Source organism: Sus scrofa, chromosome 1, assembly GCF_000003025.6.
Source record: "Sus scrofa isolate TJ Tabasco breed Duroc chromosome 1, Sscrofa11.1, whole genome shotgun sequence".
NCBI classification, from domain to species: domain Eukaryota; kingdom Metazoa; phylum Chordata; class Mammalia; order Artiodactyla; family Suidae; genus Sus; species Sus scrofa.
The window spans coordinates 217163871-217185993 of record NC_010443.5 but is presented as its reverse complement, the minus strand read 5'-3'; the positions used below and the strand labels follow the sequence as shown (position 1 = coordinate 217185993).

The window sequence follows — 22123 nt, the reverse complement described above, 5'->3', positions numbered from 1 at the left end:
TTCACTTGATTTAAGGAAGTTAAAAGACCAAAAATTTCAGATGAACAGACAAGCACTCCCTCTTTTCAAACAATGAAAATATTTTATGCCTTATATTTACATACAACTTTTCTTTCTTTTTCTTTTTTCTTTTTTTTTGCTTTTTAGGGCCACACTGTGGCAAATGGAAGTTCCCAGGCTAGGGGTTGAATCGGAGCTGCAGCTGCTGGCCTATGCCATAGTTCACGGCAACACCGGATCCTTAACCCACTGAATGAGGCCAGGAATCGAACCCGAAGTCTCATGGGTACTAGTTGGATTTGTTTCCGATGGGCCATAGGGGGAACTCTGCGTACAACTTTTCAACACCCATTTAACTTATGTTGTCACAATAAAATCTTGCAGCAAACTCTCTGAGGTAGTTGTATTGCTGAATTTTATTTTTTTACTTTTCTTTTAAAATAAGCTTATACAGGTATATGCAAAAAATGTGAAAATCTCTCCACCTATGTACTTCTCCATTCCTTCTCCCAGGGGCAGCTATGGTCACAGCTTAGGGTCTGTGTCTTGGTCTTCTTTATATGCATTTGCTCTCATGGGCACTTTTGTATCTTTTTTTTCAGGGCCTCACCTGAGGCGGCACATACAAGTTCACAGGCTAGGGGCGAAATTGAAGCTGTAGCTGCCGACCTTTACCACAGCCACAGCAATGCCAGGTCCAAGTTGACCTACACTGCAGCTCACAGCAACGCTGGATCATTAACTCACTGAGCACTGAGCGGGACCAAGGATTGAAGGCGTGTCCTCATGGATACTAGTGGAATTTGTTGCTGCTGAGACACAACAGGAACTCCTACTTTTGTATTTTTTTTTGTCTTTTTGCCTTTTCTAGGGCCGCTCCCGCAGCATATGGAGGTTCCCAGGCTAGGGGTAGAATCGGAGCTGTAGCTGCCGGCCTACGCCACAGCAACGCTGGATCCGACCTGCGTCTGCAACCTACACCATAGCTCACGACAATGCCGGATCCTTAACCTACTGAGCAAGGCCAGGGATCAAACCTACAACCTCATGGTTCCTAGTCAGATTCGTTAACCACTGTGCCACGACGGGAACTCCATACTTTTGTATCTTAAACGATGAACAGGGTCATGCTTTTCTGTTCTGCAGCCAGCTTTTTTCATTAGCACAGATGTCTCAGGGAATTTTCTTGCCAGGCATATACAGGTCCATCTCAGTATATCAGTGGGCCTTATAATACCATTGTATGGATGCGTGGTATATATGTTGGCTCTCTTAAGAAAGAAGACAAGCTTGCCTTCATAAGTGGCCATGAGACTCATTGACGTGTAGCTTCATTCAGCCATTCCTCACAGAGAATAGGTTTCAGGCATAAAATATCAGGTGCCCTTTGCAAGCTATGATTCCCTTAGTCTTCCTTAGCTTGTTTATTTTGAAATTTCAGGGAATTTTTTTTCAGTTTTTTTTTAATTGGTGAATCAGAGAGCAAGTAATTCTATCATTTTCTAATCACTTTTGCAGCTTAGATTGGGAAATAAGACATTTACATGATCCTGCTTCCTTCCACCTCAGGTATCGTCCCTGCCCCAATCGGAATAGAAGCTTTCATTCTGATTATTTGGTCAGTTTCTCATTTGGTTAATTTGTAGGCATAAACAGATTTGCTGAGTTCATTGGTTATATAGTCTTTCCTTTTCTGGCTGTACCATAGCTGAGGCAATGCTGGATCCTTAACCCACTGCACCGCACGGCGACTTCCAGGAATTTTTTTTTCTTTTTTTTTCCCCGTGGCATATGGAAGTTTCCAGGCCTAGGGATCAAATCTGAGCTGCAGCTCCCAGTATACACCACAGCCACAGCAACACCAGATCCAAGCTGCATCTGCAACCTACACTGCATGTAGCTCATGGCAACACCAGTTCCTTAACCCACTGAGTGAAGCCAGGGATCGAACCCTCATCTTCATAGATATTAGGCAGGTTTATTACCACTGAGCCACAAAGAGAACTCCTGGGTTTTGGTTTTTAATACAGTAAAATGTATGTTTATTTTATGAAGCTCTCGAGGGCTGCTTTCCTTTTGGTGACTGAACATAGCACCTTCCTCTAAATTTGTTTATTGGTAAATTGTGCTGGAAGATACTGGCCAGAGATTATGGGCCTCAGAAATCCTATGTTCACAAAACAGAAATAGATCCACAGACATAGAAAACAAACTTATGGGAAAGGGGAAAGGGGCAGGGTGAGGGGGAGAGGATAAATTAGGAGTCTGGCTTTAACCTGTACCCCTAATACATAAAAAATAAATAACCAACAAGGACCTAAAGGGAACTAACTATACTCAATATTTTGTAATAACCTATAAGGGAAAAGAATCTGAAAAAAATAAGTGTATATGTATGTAACCTAATCACTTTGCTGTACACCTGAAACTAACTATACTTCAATTCAAAAAATTAAAATACTATGTTCACTTATTCACACCTGAATGATGAAATAGATTCATCTATTTTATTTTTCCTCCAATGTATAAACCTAGTAAGAAACTTTTTAGATTATATGAATATTTGAAAAATAAATAATTTCCACCCAAACTACTCAGTAATTTTGGACATTCTCATTTGTTACTATTAAGTTAACATAGCTACTGTTAATGGAAGTAAGTGTCATAAAGCACTTGTTTTCTCTGGTCACCTTGCTTGGTAAGAGTGGTCTGTGGGCCACCTCCTTTCCTGGGCCTGGAAGAAGCTGATTGCTGGCATGATGGTTTCAGAACATCATTTGTAAACCCACACGGTGGCACTGTCTGAGAGTGTGCTGTTATGAGACTAGGGTGCCTATTAGGATACCTCCTCTGTGCCCTGCCACGACTTTGGCAGTTCAGATGGCCTAGGGAGGGGTTTAATTTATTACTGTTTATTAAATTACACTCAGTTTATTATTGTTACAGAGGCTTGACAGTAATGAGTCAGCTTTTGGAGTGGAGCGTGTGGGCTCTTACGAATGGCATTTCGAACTGTCTTGGCTGCCCTTGCCAGAGTTTTCCCTTGGGACTCACTGCCTTCATTGCCTTTGTGATACTAAGTTTCTTTTTCCGCTGACTTTTCCTCCGGTGTAAGGAACAACCTTATATTATCAGCCTGGCCTCCTGTATGGCGGGTCCGTGGAACATGACTGCAGCATCCTTCGAAGCATTGGCTATTATCTGGAAAGTCTTCTTTGTCTGGCTCCATTTATGAAGCACCCGCTTAGAATAGTTCTGCGAGGAGTGACCAATGACCAGGTTGACCCTTCGGTGAGTAGTGAGGCCACACCATGGTGTCATTTTTTTTTTTTAATGTCTTTTGTCAAAACCCGACTTTTGAGAAACCAGTTCCTGATAAAGCACAGGTTTATTCTTGAGTGTATTTGTTTTGTTATTTACCTTGAAATTTAGAGGTTAATCACTCCAGAAGGCAGATAAGCCAAGATTCAGAATCATCAGATTCAGTGATGATTGTTACTATTTGTCAAGGTGCCTTTCATTGTCATGTCTTAAGAACCTTCAGAACAGATGCTTGCAGTCTCATCATGGTTGACATGAAATATGGCTCTGTTGGCTGGGGTGCGTGAGAGTGGAATTTTCATAAGGTCATGTGATAGTTGAAACTGGAAGGCAACAGACCAAAATTTTAGGCAGAGAATGATATCTCCTATGCTGTGGCATCATTTCGGGAGTTCCCACTGTGGCGTAGTGTAAACGAATCTGACTAGGAACCACGAGGTTTCGGGTTCGATCCTTGGCCTCTCTCAGTGGGTTAAGGATCCAGCGTTGCCATGAGCTGTGGTATAGATTGCAGACAAGGCTTGGATTCTTCATTGCTGTGGCTCTAGCGTAGGCTACCTGCAGCAACAGCTCCAATTTGACTCCTAGCCTGGGAACCTCCACATGCTTTTTGCCCTAAAAGGACAAAAAGACAAAAATAAATAAATAAATAAAAATTTTAAAAAATCATTTTGATTTAGGCTTCAACCATAAACTTTAAGGACTCCTTCCAAGAAGAGTTTGCAGATTTAGCAGAAGGGCATAAGGACAGGGAAGGTATATATGAGATTTGCTAGTTTGTAGGCACCAGAAGCTTCTTATTAAGTTTTCTAATTTTTCTGCATGTGTAGATTGTTTAATATATAGCAGGAATGTTAATTGTGGCCACTGCAAGCATCTTAATGTCAGTCTGGGTTGGATTTTGTTGTACGTCTGTCTGAGAGAGAGATTGGTTGATTAGAATGGGCCTGCCTTAGGGAGGCAAGGACCCATACTTTTTGGATGCACTACTGCTGTCCAGAGAAGCTATGTTTAGGCTGAGGGCCATGGCGAAAAGTCCTCACTGAGGGTGCTTGTCTTCACCTCTGCAGACATTGGACCAAGACCACAGAAAGGGTGGCTTCTGAGGCAGAGTGTGAAGTGTGTAGCTTATTTAACGGGGGAAGACCAATTAAGTGGTACAGTGAGAACCCCAAAGCAGAGACTCCTGGATTCACCAAGATACTTACCAGGGTATAAACATAGTTTCCCCAATTTTTAGGAATTCAAGTTCATAAACTTTTCTCTGAGCTTATTATGTACCCAGGATCCTGAGTATAGTGCAAGATCTTAAATTCTTAGCTGTATAGGAATGTTGCATAAACTGTTCAGAATTTTAAAATAATTTCAAATGATTACTTTTTCGCTGCATTTTCTGGAAGAGTCTAGGAGATGGGTCCTTCAGTTAAAAGTATGAGAAGAGACCTCTATACTTTCAGATTGAGATGTGGAGGGGAAGGTGCCTAGAATATTGGGAAGAAGCCCTGAAATGTACAGGAGACATTGGCGCCATGTGTACCAGTTTCGTACTCTTTTTCTATAATTGCCAGTGGTCTTAAAAGGTGTTATCACCAGCAATATTAAAATTTACGTATTTAACGTATTAACAGTAACAATGATTAATTGAGGAATTCCCCAGAAATAATACTTAATTCTTTTGCAGAGTATTAAAGAAATTTATTTTTGTTTTTCTATGCTGAAGGACTGTCTGCTTTTGCTAGCTGTATGACTAAAATGACCTTAGTTATTAGTACCTGGCTACAGCCCAGGATACAATAAATATACCTAATCCTGGATAAAAAGTAACTTCTTCAGCCTGTGGCTTCTTCATTTTGAGCTTTCTCTTTAGTGTATGGTTTCCCCATTAGTTTATGTCCACATCTACTCTGCACACAAGGTTGACTATGATGAGTTCTGCCCTTTGGGAGCTTGGCCTCAGGGGGTGGTCATCATGAACACAGCTAGGAAGAAGACCCTTGGGCTCTGATAGAGGCACAAGGAAAGTACTGAGAGCTGGGGAGGACTTTCAAGAGGAAGGAAAGCCAGAGTCAGTCATGTTTTAGGAAGATAACTCTGGAGCTAAAAGAAGAATGAATTGCAGAGATGCCAACTAATTTGAACATTACATAGATGGAAGTGGAAACGGTAGGGACTGATACCAAGGGCAGTGTGGAGGGGAAGACTTCAAACTTGATAACTAATGGGAGATGAGATAGGAGGAAGGAGTCATAAGTAAGTCCATGATTCCTGTCTTGGTTGACTGGAAGGATTGTAATCAGAAGAGTTTAACACAGGGAAAAGGAAAATGGTAGTGGGATGATGGATGATGTGTTTCATTTTGGTCCTTTTCCTGGAATGTTGGTGGGATATCCATAGAGGATGTCCAGTTGAATGCTGGAAACTGTTGTCTGGAGTCTCAGAGATAGATCATCAGGCTCTTAGCTCCTGATATTTCATTCCCTAGGAGAGTGAGATTGGCTAGTGCAAAGGTTGAATACTGGCGGCTTTTTGCCTCATTTAATCCACCTAGTGTTTTTCCTTTGGCCTGCAGTGTGTGCTGGTGGTATGTGTATCTGACTTGGTTGTTCATGTTTGAAACTCCAGAGTTTACAGTGTTAGTGGGTCGGTGTGGCAGCACTGAAGGGCTTTTTCCATGATAGCCATGGGGTGGAGCTGAGTAGCACCTGCCCTCTTTGGATAAGGCATGGGATCTTCAGTTGGACACAGGTCATAGCAGACCTCTTCATTCATTTAACTTCCCTTTCTGGCCTCTGTGAGCAGTAGAGTTTTAGCTCCATGGTCCCAGAGACTAAGAATAGAAGAAGAAGGAGTATGTAAGGTATGAGTGGGGCAAAGGATCTGGAGACAGTGACTGTTGAGATAGAAATATTTGAAGAAGCCAAGCAAGAGTTGAATTCTGAGAAGCCCGGGATAATCCAAGAGTCAGTCTTTTCAAGAATTGCGTTAGGGTTGAGCAGGGAGATTTGACAGTGAGGAGTTTATTGACCATTGAGAGAGCAATATCATTAGGGTGCAAGGACAGGCACAGCTCCAGAATGAGTAGGAAATAGGACCATGGGAGGTTAGAGATTCTTCCAGAAGGTTAGATAGAATGATTCCTTAAGAGCTGAGGTTGGTCAAAACAAAATAAAGAAGAAGGAATTCCTGGGTTGTCTGTGCCACAGTGTGGGTTTGCTCCTTGTTCTAGTGGACTGGGTTAAGGATCCAGTGTTCTCGCAGCTGTGGTGTAGGTTGTAGCTGCAGCTTGGAGGCTCAGATTCATTCCCTGGCCTGGGAACTTCCACATGCTATGGGTGTAGCCAAAAAAAAAAAGGGGGTAAAGAGCTGAGATGGTGAGATTGGGTTCTGGAGTGGGTGGGGGGAGCATATCTATGCATGTGGAAGTTCCCAGGTCAGGGATTGAATTTGTGCCGCTGTAGTAACCAGAGCCACCGCAGTGACCGCAGTGGATCCTTAACCCGCCGAGCCACAAGGGATTTCCCCATTGGGAACTTTTAAATCAAGAGAAACTTGAAGAAGAATGAGTGTGTAAGGTATGAGTGGGGCAGAGAAGCTGGAGACTGTGACTGTGGAGATAGAAGAAGCCAAGCAGGAGTTGAATTCTGAGAAGCCAGCTTATAGATTACAGCAAAGCTATAATGGAGAAGGAAAGAGTTAAAATAAAAGGGGTAGTGGAATTTAATAAGGCAAACTCTTGCAGGCATCCAGCAAGGATGAGGATTGAAAGTTGAAGCGATGGAATGAACCTTATAAAGAGGTAGAAACATTGTTCCTTGGAGGCAAAAGGATAGGAAATGGGGATAAATTTTTTTTTTTTTTAATCTCTTTAGGGCCGCACCTGTGGCACATGGAGGTTCCCAGGCTAGGGACTGAGTTGGAGCTGGAGCTGCAGCTGCTGGCCTATGCTGCAGCCACAGCAACGTGGGATCTGAGCCACATCTGCACCCTACACCATAGCTCATGGCAATGCAGGAATCTTAATCTACTGAGCGAGGCCAGGGATTGAACCTGCATCCTTATAGATGCTAGTCAGATTCATTTCCGCTGAGCTACGATGGGAACTCCTGGGAAGAAATTTTGAGAGAAAAAGTTCGGCAAGGTCTCCTTGGAATCTCAGCGATTTGATACCAGAGCCCCCCAGTTGATATTTACTGGTGCCATCAAGCTGGTCAGATGGTGAGTGAAGAGTCTATTCCTTTTCAGTAGTGTCTTGGAAGGGAAAAGAAGTTAAGTAAAGTCTACTGTGTGTTGGGCACTGTTCTAGGTGTACATATGTCTGTATCCATATTTACTTGATTCTTGAGACGAGGTGTGTGTTCCTGTCACTGTTTTAGACCAGGTAACTAAAGAGCAGGTTTCTTCTCCTTTTTTTCACTGGTATGGATTTGATCATATTTTTACCTGTTGATTGACTTCTGTGAGGGTGACGCTTTTGCCATGAAGTTCCACTTGGGTCAGAGTTTTGCTTTTCTCTCTGACCACATAGTGGCAGATTAGTTTCCCTTAAAACCTGCAGACCACTCCCACTCCGCTAGAAACAGCATGCGGAACCCCGGAGGCTGAGGAACATGTCCAGTCCAGCCCCTCTTTTTTTTTTTTTTTTTTTTTTCTTCTTTTTTCGGTCTTTTTTTAGAGCCATGCTTGTGGCATATAGAAGTTCCCAAGCTAGTTGCTATGGCTGGGACCTACACCACAGCCATGGCAACATCAGGTCCTTAACCTCTTGAGTGAGGCCAGTAATCAAACCCGAGTCCTCACATGGACACTGTGCCTGGTTCTTAATGCTGAGCCATACCAGGAACTCCCAGCCCTTCTTTGTACAATAGGAAGCCAAGGCTGTGGGGAGATAGTATCTGCGTCTTAGAGCAGGTAAGAGGCAGAGTGGGGCCCACAACTGCTTTTCTATCCCTTGTCCCACTGCACTGAGTTGCCTGCTGTCTGTGTCAGATGGAAAGTGACCTAGGAGACGGGACCACACTGGGGTTACACTTGGTCTCCTGGCTGACCTCAGAGTCAGTATGACTTCGTCAAGTTTTATGACTCTGCATGTGTAGGTAGAATCAGCCAGAAGGGATATTCTGTTTTCTTGCCTTTGTTTTCCCAGGAGAGCTGGAGGTTGCGTAGTTCCAAGGGTCAAGTGGGCAGAGTAACCTGCATCCTTGCAGCCCTTACCTTTTCCACAGTCTGGCTTGGCCTTCTTCCCAACTGCCCTTTGTACTAGCCTAGATTGAGTTCTTCTCATTTCTGGCAATCCTAAGTGCATATTTTAATGATTGCATGCAGCTTTAATATTTAATTGAAATTAGCTAATCTTTAATGGCTTTTCCTGGTAACTGCTTCTGCCCCACCTGATCCTACTGAGCATGTCCCTAGGCTTCATAGGTCAAGCCTACCTCTGGTGAATTTTCTGATAGGAAAATATTTGGTTGGGGAAGTATTCTCTGCCATAAACTGTTGGAGTATAGTTCTGTTGAATCTTAGCATGTTAGAGTTGGTAGCAACATGGAGACAGTCAGGCTCAGCCCCTTCCTTTAGAGACAAGGAGATTTAGACAGTTGAGATTTTCTTGGTTGAGGCCACACAACTAACTAGATACAGAGCCTGGACCAGAACTGGGGCTTTTCCCTACAACCTCTTCTTGTGTTGCCTGCTCTCAGTGCCTCCTGCTATAGGATCAGCCCACACACAGGTGAGGAACATCTCTTTTTCCTTTGGGAACAAACAAGGGATTACTTTTCTTTCCCAAGTTGCCATTGAAATAACATGCACTGATTTGTTAGATAGTGGTGATATGAATGCGACCTTATCCTTTGTGAGTAATCCACAAATGAGTAAGGAAGGACCCCAGGCCTCCTAGGAGTTCTGAATGAAGAGGAGGTAACAGTAACACTTGGCACAGTCTTGCCATCAACTGTGGATGTTGTCATTGTGCTTTGGGGTTTTGTGTTGCTTCATTCATTTTGAGGCTGTCCCTGCCCTCCCCACCCCCCACCCCCTACTTCCTTGTAGAAGCACCACCTTTAACTGCCTGTGAGAGGGCTGTCAGCAGGATTCTTAGATAGGATTCTTAGGCTGAATATTTCATTTGGTTTGCTTTAGCCTAGAGTGCCACCAGCTGTAAACATTAAACAAAAAAGAGCTATTTTTCCCCAATAGCATTTCTACTTGTAAGAATGAGCAGAGGTCTCAGTTTGTTTTCGCCATGAGTGCAGCAGTTTCTTGGTGCTTTTTGCATGATGCACGTCATACACAATGACTCATAAGGTAGGTGTGTGATATTGTAAAGGTGGAAAAGGGGCTTAGAGAAGCCAGAGGCTTATAAAATCACAGTCTGTACTTAGGAAGCAGAGCTGGCCCATACTCTGTGTTGTATGCCAGCCTCCTTTCTCTTTCCCAGACTGCTTCATCTCCTGCTTCATGGGCTTGCTCTTCTTTCCATCTCAAGGTTTAATTAAGCACTTTTTTTTTTCTGAAATAATTCTACAGGTTGATGTTCTTAAGGTGACAGCCCTCCCTCTGTTGAAACAATTTGGAATTGATGGTGAATCATTTGAGCTAAAGGTAAGAAGGTATAAATTGTTGGCAATTTGTGTGAAAGATTTTCTTAGCAGCTCACATTGGAGGAGCTGTATGGCTCAGTGTGTGTGTCACATTTGAAGTCATCATTTATGAGAAGATCCACAGGCTTCATGAACTAAACATTGCAGACTTGGCCCTGAAAGGGACCCTTTAGTAATGACAAGAGTAGCCTACAGTTACATTGCACTTGCTTTGTGGCTGGCGATGTTGTGAACCTTGTACATGTATTAACTCTCTTACTCATAACAACTCAGCTAATAAGTAGAGGAGCCAAGATTCTGCCCAAATTTATTTTAAATTGCATCCAGAGCCTCCCAACCTGAATGTCTCTGAGAATTTTCAGTACATTACTTTAAAAACCTAGTAGAAGTAATTAAAGCATCTGTTTGCTATTTAAAGGAATTACATCAATCCAGTGTGATAACATTGGATATTTTAAGCTGTTTAGCATCTCTACTTGTTAAATTGATGTTTTTAAACAAGGGAAATGATTTCATTTTTATTCAGTAACATAGTTTTGATAGCTCAGTTAATTCCATAGGAGGAGAAAAGGGTTCCTGATGGTTAAGAAGTGGGCTGATAAACTAGGCCAGGCCCTCATTTTAAGGTTGAAAAACAGATGCTAGTGGTAAAGTGACCTGCCTGGCTTTGACTGGGACTTGCAGGCTCTGTGTCCACTGCTGTTTTCATCATACCATGAAATCTTGTTCAGCATGTGCCCCCTTGAGCTAACATAAGGTGCTGTTGATATTGAAGGGATTGGCAAGTTGGGTATCACAGAGCTGTCTGCATTCCAAAGAGCTCCTTAGTGTAAACCAACCAGGTTGGGCGTCTTCCACCCTGCTGAATCCTCACCTCTTCTTCCTCGTTGTGCATGCAGATTGTGCGACGGGGAATGCCTCCTGGAGGAGGAGGTGAAGTGTTGTTCTCATGTCCTGTGAGGAAGGTGCTGAAACCCATTCAGCTCACAGATCCAGGAAAGATCAAACGTATCAGAGGAATGGCGTATCCTTTGCATTTGCTTCAGATTTCTTGTTTATTTCTTGCTTCACAGCAGTTTACTTTTTCCCAGGTTACTTGTATTTTAGACCACAGTCTTGGAAAAGTCTTAACAATGAATTTGTGATTATTGGCTAAAATAGGACATTTTATTATTTACCTCATGATGGCTAGATTGATTGGTTGGTTGATTTAGTTTTTCAGTTAACACTTAAGCAAACAGCTCCAGTGTTTATGATATTCTTCCTTCAGAAGAGCTCATTGTCTATTGAAGGAAACAAATATGCAGATACATAATTCTACTGTAACATGGAAAGTGATATAGATGATGTGCAGTGGGTTGGGGAGCTAAGAATAGAGAGTGGCAAATTTATCTGGAGGATGTGGGAGGGCTGAATAATAATGAATAATATCCCCCATTTATTAAGTGGTTACTCTGTGTGCACTATGATCATGACATTATACACTTAATTTTTAATTTATTTTTTAAAAACCACTGTATTGAGGTATGACTGACTTAAAAAAAAACTCTATATTTAATGTATACAACTTGAAGAGTTTGGAGGTAAACACACACACCCGTGAAACCATCAACACAATCAATGCTGTAAGCATATCCATCATCTCCAAAAGTTTTCTTCCACCCTCTTTATTATTTTACATTTTAAAAATTTTAAATTTTTTGTGGTAAGAACTACTTAAGATCTACCCTCTTAGGAAAAATTTAAGTTTACAATTCAGGCATTGTGTTACACAGTAGATTTCTATGACTTAATCATCTTGCATAACTGAAACTTTCTACGGTTTGAATATCTCCCCATTTCCCCCACTCTCTCTCTAGCCTCTGGCAACCACTGTTTTATTCTTAGCCCCTGTGAGTTTGGCTATTTTAGATTCCTCATCTAAGTGGGATCCTGTGGGTTTTATTTTTCTGGGTCTGGCTTATCTCATTTATCGCAGGGTCCTCTGGGTTCCCCATTTTGTCACAATGATAGCATTTCCTCCTTTTTTTTTTTTTTTTTAAGGTCGGATAATATCCCGTTGTATGTAAATATCACTTTTTTTTTTTTTTTTTTTTTGTAATGGTCATCCTATACAGAGGTGAGGTGATATCTCATTGTGGTTTGATTTGCATTTCCCTGATGATTAGTGATGATCAGCACCTTTTCATGTTCCTGTTGGCTATTTATCTTTTTGAGAGAAATGTCTCTACAGGTCCTTTACCCATTTTTAATTGGGTTATTTATTTATTTATTTTTCTATTAAATTGTGTGCATGTCATATCTTTGGAATATTAATCAGCTTTATCAATTTCAGACATTTTCTCTCATTACATAGGTTGCCTTTTCACTTTGTTGTTTCTTTTGCCTGTGTTTTTTGGTATTACATTCAAGAAATCATTGCCAAAGCTAAAAGCTTTTCCACTGTGTTTCCTTCTAGGTGTTTTTACAGTCTTAAGTCTTGTTTGTCTTTTATCCATTTTGAGTTGATTTTTTTATTGTGATTTAAGATGAGTCCAGTTTCATTCTTCTGCATGTAGGTATCTGGTTTTCCCAGCACTGCTTATTGAAGAGAATGTCCTTACCCCATGGTGTGTTCTTGGCATCTTAGTTGACGATCAGTTGACCTGATAGGCATAGGTGTATTTCTTGTCCTTCCGTTCTGTCTATAGATTTGTTTTTATGCCAGTACTATACTGTTCGATTTTTGTAGCATATTTTGAAATCGGGAACTGTGATGCCTCCAGCTTTCTTCTTGCTCAACAATGTTTTGAATCTGGAGTCCTTTGTGGTGCCATCATATAAACTTTAAGATTTTTTTTTTCCGATTTTTATTAAAAAAAGTCCCTTTGGAATTTTGATAGGGATTGCATTGAATCTGCAGATTGCTTTGGAAAGTATGGACACTGTAACAACACTAACTCTTCCAGTCCCTGAACATGGATTATCTTTCCATTTAAGAAGTCTTAAAATGTTTTTCATCAATATTTTATAGGTTTTTTATAATGATTTTTATTATTTCATTATAGCTGATTTACAGTATTCTGTCAATTTTCTACTACACAGCAAGGTGACCCAGTCACACATACATGTATAAATTCTTTTTTCTCACATTATCATGTTCCATCACAAGTGACCAGACATGGATCCCAGTGCCATACAGCAGGATCCCATTGCTTATCCATTCCAAAGACAATAGTTTGTATCTGTTAACCCCAAATTCCCAATCCCTCCCACTCCTTCTCCCTCCCTCATTCCCTCTTGGCAACCACAAGTCTGGTTTTTTTTTGTTTGTTTGTTTGTTTTTTTGTCTTTTTGCCTTTTTCTAGGGCTGCACCTGCGGCATATGCAGATTCCCAGGCTAGGGGTCTAATCGGAGCTGTAGCCACCGGCCTACACCAGAGCCACAGCAACACAGGATCCGAGCTGCGTCTGCAACCTACACCACAGCTCACGGCAACAGCGGATCCTTAACCCACTGAGCAAGGCCAGGGATCGAACCTACAACCTCATGGTTCCTAGTCAGATTCGTTAGCCACTGAGCCACGATGGGAACTCCAAGTCTGTTCTCCATGTCCATGATTTTCTTTTCTGTGGAAAAGTTCATTGTGCCATATATTAGATTCCAGATATAAGTGAAATCATATGGTATTTGTCTTCCTTTGCTGCAATTGGTAATATTTTACAGTTTTTAGTGTATAAGTCTTTCAACTCCTTGGTGAAGTTTATTTCTAAGTATTTAGGATTGTTTGCTTGATTTTCTTTGCAGATAGTTTATCAGTGTTTAGAAATGCAACTGATTTTTGTATGTTGATTTTAGTGTCCTGCACCTTCATTGAATTCATTAGTTCTAATATTTTTTTGTCTTTGTTTTGATGGCATCTTCAGGATTTCTGTGTATAAGAACATGTCATTTGCAAAAAGAGGTGGCTCTGCTTTTTCCTTTCCAATTTAGATGCTTTCTATTTTTTTTTTTTTTTTTTTTTCCTGCCTAATTGCTCAGGCTAAGGCTTCGGGTACTATGTTAAATAGGAGTGGCAAGAGTAGGCATCCTTACTTTGTTTCAAATCTTATAGGAAAAATTTTCAGTTTTTCACCATTGAATGTGATGTTAGATGTGGGCTTTCCTTATATGGTTTTTATTGGGTTCAGGTAAGTTTTTTTCATACTAAATTCATTGAGAGTTTTCATTCATGAAAGAATGTTGAATGTTGTCAAATGTTTTTCTGCATCTACTGAAACAATGATGTTATTTTTATCCTCCATGCTGTTAATGTGGAGTATCACAGTGATTTGCATATGCACCATTCTTGCATCCAGGGATAAATCCCACTTGGTCATGTTGTATGATTATTATGTACTGTTGAATTCACTTTGCCAGTATTTGTTGAGGATTTTTGTATCTACGTTCATCAGAGATATTGGCCTATAGTTTTTTTTTCTTGTGTTGTCTTTGTCTGGCTTTGGTGTTAGGATGATGCTGTTCTTATAAAATGAGTTTGAAAGTGTTCCCTTTTTGATTTTTTAGAAGTTTAAGGATTGGAATTGATTCCTCTTTTTTTTTTTTTTGTCTTTTTGCTATTTCTTGGGCCGCTCCCACGGCATATGGAGGTTCCCAGGCTAGGGGTCAAATCGGAGCTGTAGCTGCCAGCCTACGCCAGAGCCACAGCAACGCAGGATCCGAGCCGCGTCTGCAACCTACACCACAGCTCCCGGCAACGCCGGATCGTTAACCCACTGAGCAAGGGCAGGGATCGAACCCGTAACCTCATGGTTCCTAGTCGGATTCGTTAACCACTGTGCCACGACGGGAACTCCTTTTTTTTTTTTTTGTGATTCCTCTTTAAATGTTTCATAGAGTTCAGCAGTAATGCCTCTGATGAAGCCATCTGGTCCTGGGTTTTTCTTTGTTGAGAAGTGTTTGATATTGATTTTTTGATTACTGATTCAGTCTGTTTACATGTTATTAGTCTGTTCAAGCTCTCTGTTCTTGATTTAGACTTGGGAATTTATGGGGGTTTATTTATTTCTTCTAAGTGGTTCAATTTAATGGCATATAATTGTTCATAATAGTCCCTTATGATCTTTGTTGAGTTCTGTAGCATCAGTTGTAATGTTTCCTTTCATTTCTGATTTTATTTGAATCTTCTTTCTTTCTTAGTCCAGCTAAGGGTTTGTCAATTTCTTCTGTCTTTTCAAAAAACCAGCCCTCAGTTTTGTTTTTTTTTTTCCCATTGTTTTTCTGTTTCATTATTTTCTTCTGCTAATTTTGAATTTGGTCTGTTCTTTTTCTTGTGTAAAGCTAGGCTGCTTATTTGAGATCTTTCTTCTTTTGTACAAATAGTGTAAGCACTTTATTGCTATAAAATTCCTTCTCCATACTTCTTTTGATATGTTTGCCTTCATTTTCCTTTGTGTCTAGATATTTTCTTTTTCTTTTTTTTTTTTGTCTTTTGTCTTTTTTTTTGTTGTTGTTGTTGCTATTTCTTGGGCCGCTCCCACGGCATATGGAGGTTCCCAGGCTAGGGGTTGAATTGGAGCTGTAGCCACCGGCCTACACCAGAGCCACAGCAACGCGGGATCCGAGCCGCGTCTGCAACCTACACCACAGCTCACGGCAACGCCGGATCGTTAACCCACTGAGCAAGGGCAGGGACCGAACCCGCAACCTCATGGTTCCTAGTCGGATTCGTTAACCACTGCGCCACGACGGGAACTCCTAGATATTTTCTAATTTCCCTTTTGAACTGTTTGTTCAAAAGTGTGTTTCTAATTTTCATGTATTTGAGCCCCCCCCCTTTTTTTTTGCTGTTCACAGTATCTAGTTTCTTTCCATTGTGGTTGGAATACTTGGGGTGATTTCAGCCTTCTTAAATTTGTTAAAACTTGTTTTGTGACCTACCATGGGATTCTGGAGGATGTTCTTGTGTGCTTGAGAAAAATGTATGTTCTACTACTGGTAGGTGGAATGTTCTATGTGTTTGTTAGTTCTATTTGTTGTGTTGTTCAAGTATAGTGTTTCCTTGTTGATTTTCTTTTTGAATGTTCTATCCATTATTGAAAGTGAGGTAGTGAGGTCTCCTATTATTGTATTACTACTGTCTGTTTCTCCATTCAGATCTGTGCATGTTTGTTTTTTATACTTAGGTGCTCTCATGTTGAGTGCCTATATTTATAATTGTTATAACTTCTGGTTCAGTTGACCCTTTTATTGTTATGTAATGATCGTTGTGACTTCAAAGTCTTTTTTTACTTAAAGCAAAAAAAAAAATACTTTTGCTTGATTTAAGTATATTCACCTCTTTGTATGGACTTTCTTTTTCCATGCCTTCACTTTTAGCCTGTTTATGTCCTTTTATCAAAGTGAGTCTTGTGGACAGCAGTAGCTGAATCTTGTTTTTACCCATTCAGCTACTCTTTCTTTTTTGATTGTGGAATTTAATATATTTGTAGCTTATATGCTTTATTCTTAAGCCTCAGAGTGACTCTGAGTTCACTTACATCCTCTTCTCCAGAAGAAGAAACTGAGATTTCAAATGCTTAAGGAATTTGTTCCCATGTCACATTGCTAATAATGGGATTTCAACCCTGTCTCTGTGGTCCAGGCTTTTAACCTCTGTTTTTTCCTATGGAAAGGAGAGGACATTTGGACTAAGTCTCAATGATTAGAGAATTGTAAGATGACACAAAGAAGGAGGAGTGTTTCAGGCAGAAATGTGGTCCTGTGTGGAGGGAGCAGTGCACGGTGGTTCTGGGGAGTGACAGGAAATGTGTGTGGCCTGAATGCAAGTCAGTCAAGGGTGTTTGGTAATAGAAGATAGGGCAGGAACCTATGAAGATTGGAGGCTGTGCTGAGGGGTTGGCATTCATTCTAAGTCAGTCATTTTCTTCTGGAGAGAGAATTTGCTCATTAAGTGGATAACTCTGGTGATACCTAAAGAACTTTTAGCCATTTGGGGCTCATTGTAGAAGTTTTTTTAGGTAGAAGTTTAAAAAAAAAAATGCTTCAGGAGTTCCCTTTGTGGCTCAGTGGAAACGAAACTGACTAGTATCCATGAGGACACAGGTTCAATTCCTGGCCTCGCTCAGTGGGTTAAGGATCTGGTGTTGCTGTGAGCTGTGGTGTAGGTCACAGACTTGGCTCTGATCTGGTGTTGCTATGGCTGTGGCCAGTGGCTACAGCTCCCATTCAACTCCTAGCCTGGGAACCACCGTATGCCTTGGGTGCAGCCCTAAAAAGACAAAAGACAAAAAAACAAAACAAACAAACAAAAAAAATTTATCACCTAGTGGTGATCATTTAGAGACAAAGATAATAGGGAATTATTGTGCCCTAAAGAGAGCCCATGTGGATAGTGACTGGGAGACGGGGGAGGGTTGCTTGCTGGTTTATAGAAGTCCTAGGGGCAGGAAGGCAGGATGACTTGGATGGCTTTGATGTTCCTTACTTATGCTCCTGTTCACATAGTAGCTACAGATGCTTAGGGTGGGTGTAATAGGATAGGTGGTGGTGAAGATAAGCACAGTTTTATTCATGTTGGGTTTAATGGTTGCAGGGGAAAAGGTTGCTAAGTCTAGAAAAGACTTATTAGAAATTAGGAATGAGAACTGTAACTTAGGGGTAAGGGGAGCTAGAAATAAATGGTTTAGACTCAGCTACCATGTAGAAGGCAGAGGGAGGCAGGAGGGTGGAACTCTGAGAGGGCACTAAGACTTGAAAGCAAAAGCGAAGTAAATTCTTCCAGGAAGGAAGTCTGTGGAAAAATGAGAGAGGTGAGAGGAGAATACAGAAAACCCAGCTTCTTGGAAGCCCTGGTCAGTGCCTTACAGGGCCCAGAGGAGTAAGCATTAGGATGGGGGCCAAGCTGAGGGGCTTACAATAGGCTGCTACCTGATAGCCCGGGAGCTCTTTCCAGAGTGGTAGAGACAGAGGTTATCCACCAGTACTGCATTGTAGAGTGACCGAGGGAGATGGTGAGGAGCCAAGGCCACTCTTTGAAGAATCTTGCCAGGAAAGTGAATAGAATGGAAGGGAAAGTGTTAACTTGAGGAGGAGAACTGAGACAATTCCCACCGTTTTTACTAGAAAGATTGTTAATGATTTGAGTGTTTTTATAGGTTGAGTAAAGTAGGTTTACATGTGAGGGAGACTGATAAAGTAACAAAGTGAGTAAAGCACTAGTGATGGAGTCACACAGATGTGGGTTCTAACTCTGGCTTTGCTAGTTACTGGTGGTAGGATTTTGGTCCCAAGCCGTGGTTGATGCATTTATCGTTGGACCCATTTATAATTGTGGAATTGTAATGAAGGTTACGTGACATAATAGATATGTCGTGTGTTTGGTATTTGGTAGATTGTGGCTACTGTTTTATTTTTGTAATTTGAGAGGGAGAAGATTGAAAACTGCAGACCTGTGGTAAAGAGGGCTCTAGATGGAGCTGTCTGACGATGGTTGGAAGGAGGTTGAAGGAGTTTTCAGTTTTTACCGAGTCAGGTTGGGTTCCATGATAAGGGGATCAGCAGGGGTTTGATAAGGGAATGTGCCAAGGATGGTAAAAATGTGCTATCACAGTGACATAGGGGGCCACTATGGCACTGGGCGGGAGTTTTGCCCACTGGGGCATAGTAACTGAAGATAAGAAAAAGGCTGTGGGACAGCAGTAAGGGCTCAGCTGAAGCTGAAATGTGGTGTCAGCTGTGTGGCCATGCAGCTGCATCAAGCAGCAGTTGGCAGTCTAGAAGGAGGAGTAGAGAAGGCAGGAGGGCCATTTTCATCCAGGGATGAAGGATGAGTGAGTCCGGCTGAAGGATGAGCTAGAGGGAGTATTGGTGAGGGTGTCATTGAAGTGATGGTTGGTGTGCTCCTTACTGAATAAGGGCAGCAGGATCTCACCAGCCTGGGAAAAGCACGTGGTCAAGGGGGTGGTCACACAGAGTTCGATAGAGATAGGCAGGTGTGCTGTGTAGAACAAGAAATTGTGTTGAGGAAATTGTGTTGGGGGTTTCAGATATTAAAAGTGGTAGAATTCTAGGTGCCAGCAAGATCTGGCTAAGGGCAAGTGTTGGTGTCGGGGCCAGGGGCTGGGGAGGAGGCAGCTGCCTAGGGTCAAACCATAGCTTTTGTTGGAGGAATGTCACAGAGTAGGGTAAACCACAGAGTATGCTTCTTGGGGTAATAGGGGGCTTAAAGTCAAGTTTTGTATTTATCAGGAGGTTTTGGGGTGGTCCTACTTGGAGGAAAAGATGTATGGAATGGACTCACTTTTCTGAGGCTCAGATGTTAGAATGAACAGTGTGTAGTGAGGACAGAGTAGGGTGGGTTGCATCGCTGCAGTGCAGAGAGAGCCATTGTCGAGATAAAAGATGAAACTTGAGGTGCTGCCCAAGTTCTTTGTAGGGATCATCAAGGACGGAAGAATTTATAACAAAACTTCTCTGGATTGTGGTCTGTTCTTTACATGGCTGTCCCTGGGCCCACCTGTGTGCCTATAAGGAGAAAATGGGTAGGTGGGGGAGAAATGGTTCCTGACCTGGGGGGCCCCAGGTTGATGAATAGTTACATTGACATCCCGAGGTGATGTTCAACTCATGATTCTCCAATTCTGAGGAGGTAGCAACAGATTATAGAGAAATGGAAATGTGAATTGAGTAGAGGGGTTTTGGGTTTTTTTTTTAAACTAAATATGCCTGTTCTGCCTGACCCATGTCAGTTATTTATAGCTCCACCTCATTCTCCTTAACCCTGTATTCACTGCATGAAGCATTCCAAATTAAGCTCTGTTGATGGCCATTAAGATGTCTTCTGTTTTTCACTGTTGCCAAAAATGCTGTGGTTAATGGCTTTGTACATGAAGTCCTACACACTCTTAGGACTATTTCAGTTTGTTTTTTCTCATTTGAGATTTGTTTCCTCAGTGCTGTGCATGGCAGTAAACTCTGCTTGGAATCCATTCTGTGTAGTTTGGAAATGCGATTTCTAGTGTGTGATGTATTTGTTTTGACAGAGTCCTGTGGTAGCAGCATGGGTTTTATGAAGGCTGTTGCACTGGGTTCCTGTCTCTGCTCACTGTACCAGGTGTGCAAAAGCCTTGTACGGTTTTTTTTTTTTTTTTTTTTTTTTGAAGCCTATGATGATGATGCCAAGAAATGGGGAAGACTCTCAGGTTGTACAGGGTTTTTACATAAAAGCTGAAAGAGCTTTGGTGCCCCGGGCACCTGGGTTGTAATGTTGTTCCTCCCTAGCTTCTCTCTGGTGTTCTTTGAGCCTTCCCTATGTAGACTCAGCCAGAAGGACACTGGTGAGGGCCCAAGCTCCTCCCCTTCCTTAAGGCTGGGGTAGGACATCTGAACGTTGTCTGATGCAGCACTTACTCTTGAGCCTTCCTCTAAACTCACCACCAAAAAAAAAAGTCGACACAGCACCCTTGCCCAGATCCCTGTCTTCAAACCAAACATTCCAGCCACTGGTCTGCATAGCTGCCCATTTCATAAACACCTCGAAGGAATTTGGGTTTGAATCAAGATTGCCTTTTGGCCAGTTTTGGAACCTGAGAAAAAAAGCCACCTTTGGAGAGAACTGGTTTTGTGGTTTGTTACTTTCAGGGCTAGTCAACTGTTGGGCTGAACTTGAAGGTTCAGTTCCCCATAGGAGGGCTCATGCTGGGAGAGCTAGTCCTGCTCTTTTGGGGTGTTTGTCATTTTAACAGAGGTACCCCCTCTCACCCCAAACACACACACACACACACAGACACACACACACACACAGACACACACACACACACACACACACACACACCAACATCCTCCCACCCACACACGCACTGCATCTCTCTCACTGATTGGCCTGAGAGGGAACTGGTGCTGCTTCTGCCAGCAGCTGTGACTGGACAGTGTCGTTGCTGTTTATTTATTGCCACCCACTTGCATTCTTCCCCCTGCCTGAGAGAGAAAGGAACACTCTGTTTTAGTTTTATGATGCTGTCTCAGTAGCTTGTTATTTTGAACATTAGATTAAGAAGCAGGGGTAGAGGCAGAAGAGAAGTGTGAGTTGGAATTTGTTGGACAATCTGGTTTCCTTTCTCTGACTCTAGGGAAGGTACTAAGAAATTAGTCTCCCCCCCCCCCCCCCCGGCCCTTAGCTTTCTCTGACTTGTACCACCAGGGCGAAGGACAGGAGTTCCATGGGGACTGTATGTAACCAGGAACTTGTCTTTCTTGGGTATGTTCTAATACAGTATTCATGAATGGGCTTCAGGACGTTCGCAACCCCCTGAAATTGTCTGTAAAAGTGTGTTTCTTAAGAGAGGGTTCATAACTTTCATCAGATTCTCAGAGTTGTCTCTGATTTCTGAGAACAAAGAACCCCTACTTTGGGATTCGAATCTTGGACTAACAGTAGGAAAAGCAAGAGTGGACACTTACTGGGCTCCAGCCACATACCAGGTACCACTAAGCACTTTGCATGCATTCTTTCATTTGAGCCTCCAGACCCTGGGAGGAGAGTATTTTGATTATCCTTTTCTTACTGATGAGGAGGAGGAGGCGCCAAGTATAGCACATTAGACCCAAAATGATGCAGTTTGCTGGATTTGACCCCAGATAGTCTGTTTCTAGAAATCTTAGTTGTTCTTGGTGGGGCCTCCACCCCAAGCCAGATAGCACCATAATGGCTCTGGAAAGCAGCTGGCTTTAAAGTTCCTTTCTTTCTTTACTTTACTGCCTGGATTCTATAATAGGCTTCCACTGGTCCTGACTAATGCTGTTATCCACCTGGTTTCCACTTCTCTGGCGGTGGGGGAGTCGGGGGGGGGGCGTCAGGGGGAGAAGATTGTCTTTGGGAAGTTGAATCTGTTTTAATTTTGAATCTTATTCTGTGACCCACTGGTCCTCAGTGTGAGCCCTGGAACCAGGAATCCGTGGTCATTGCCATAGGGTTACTGTGAGCGTAAAATAAGATGATGGTCGTGTACCTGAAAGAACTTTGGAAGCCATGAACGCTGTGGGATTATGTCAGGATAGTGACATCTGTATTCAGCTGGAGAGAGTGGGCAGCTTCAGGCTTCAGGAGGACAGAACCCTCCTGGTCCAAAGGGTATGAGACCTGGGACTGTTTGTCTAAGCTGCCTGTGGTCAAAAGTACGTTCTGGACAGAAGTGATGTAACCGTGCTGTGTGTGTGTATTGAA

The 22123-nt window shown here is 42.2% G+C and overlaps 1 protein-coding gene across 3 annotated transcripts in view; it reads left to right on the top strand.

The window, feature by feature from the left end:
- RCL1 (RNA terminal phosphate cyclase like 1) overlaps positions 1-22123 on the top strand; it is a 61996-nt gene that overhangs the window by 18967 nt on the left and 20906 nt on the right. The window contains exons 3-5 of one of the 3 annotated variants that reach the window (XM_001926437.4): positions 3116-3291; positions 9847-9921; positions 10820-10944. In XM_001926437.4, the coding sequence (XP_001926472.2) occupies positions 3116-3291; positions 9847-9921; positions 10820-10944 (376 nt within the window). Of the gene's footprint in view, positions 1-3115; positions 3292-8751; positions 9050-9478; positions 9625-9846; positions 9922-10819; positions 10945-22123 lie in introns of those variants that run through there. The other 2 variants (XM_013993588.2, XM_021064082.1) reach the window with 2 other exon arrangements.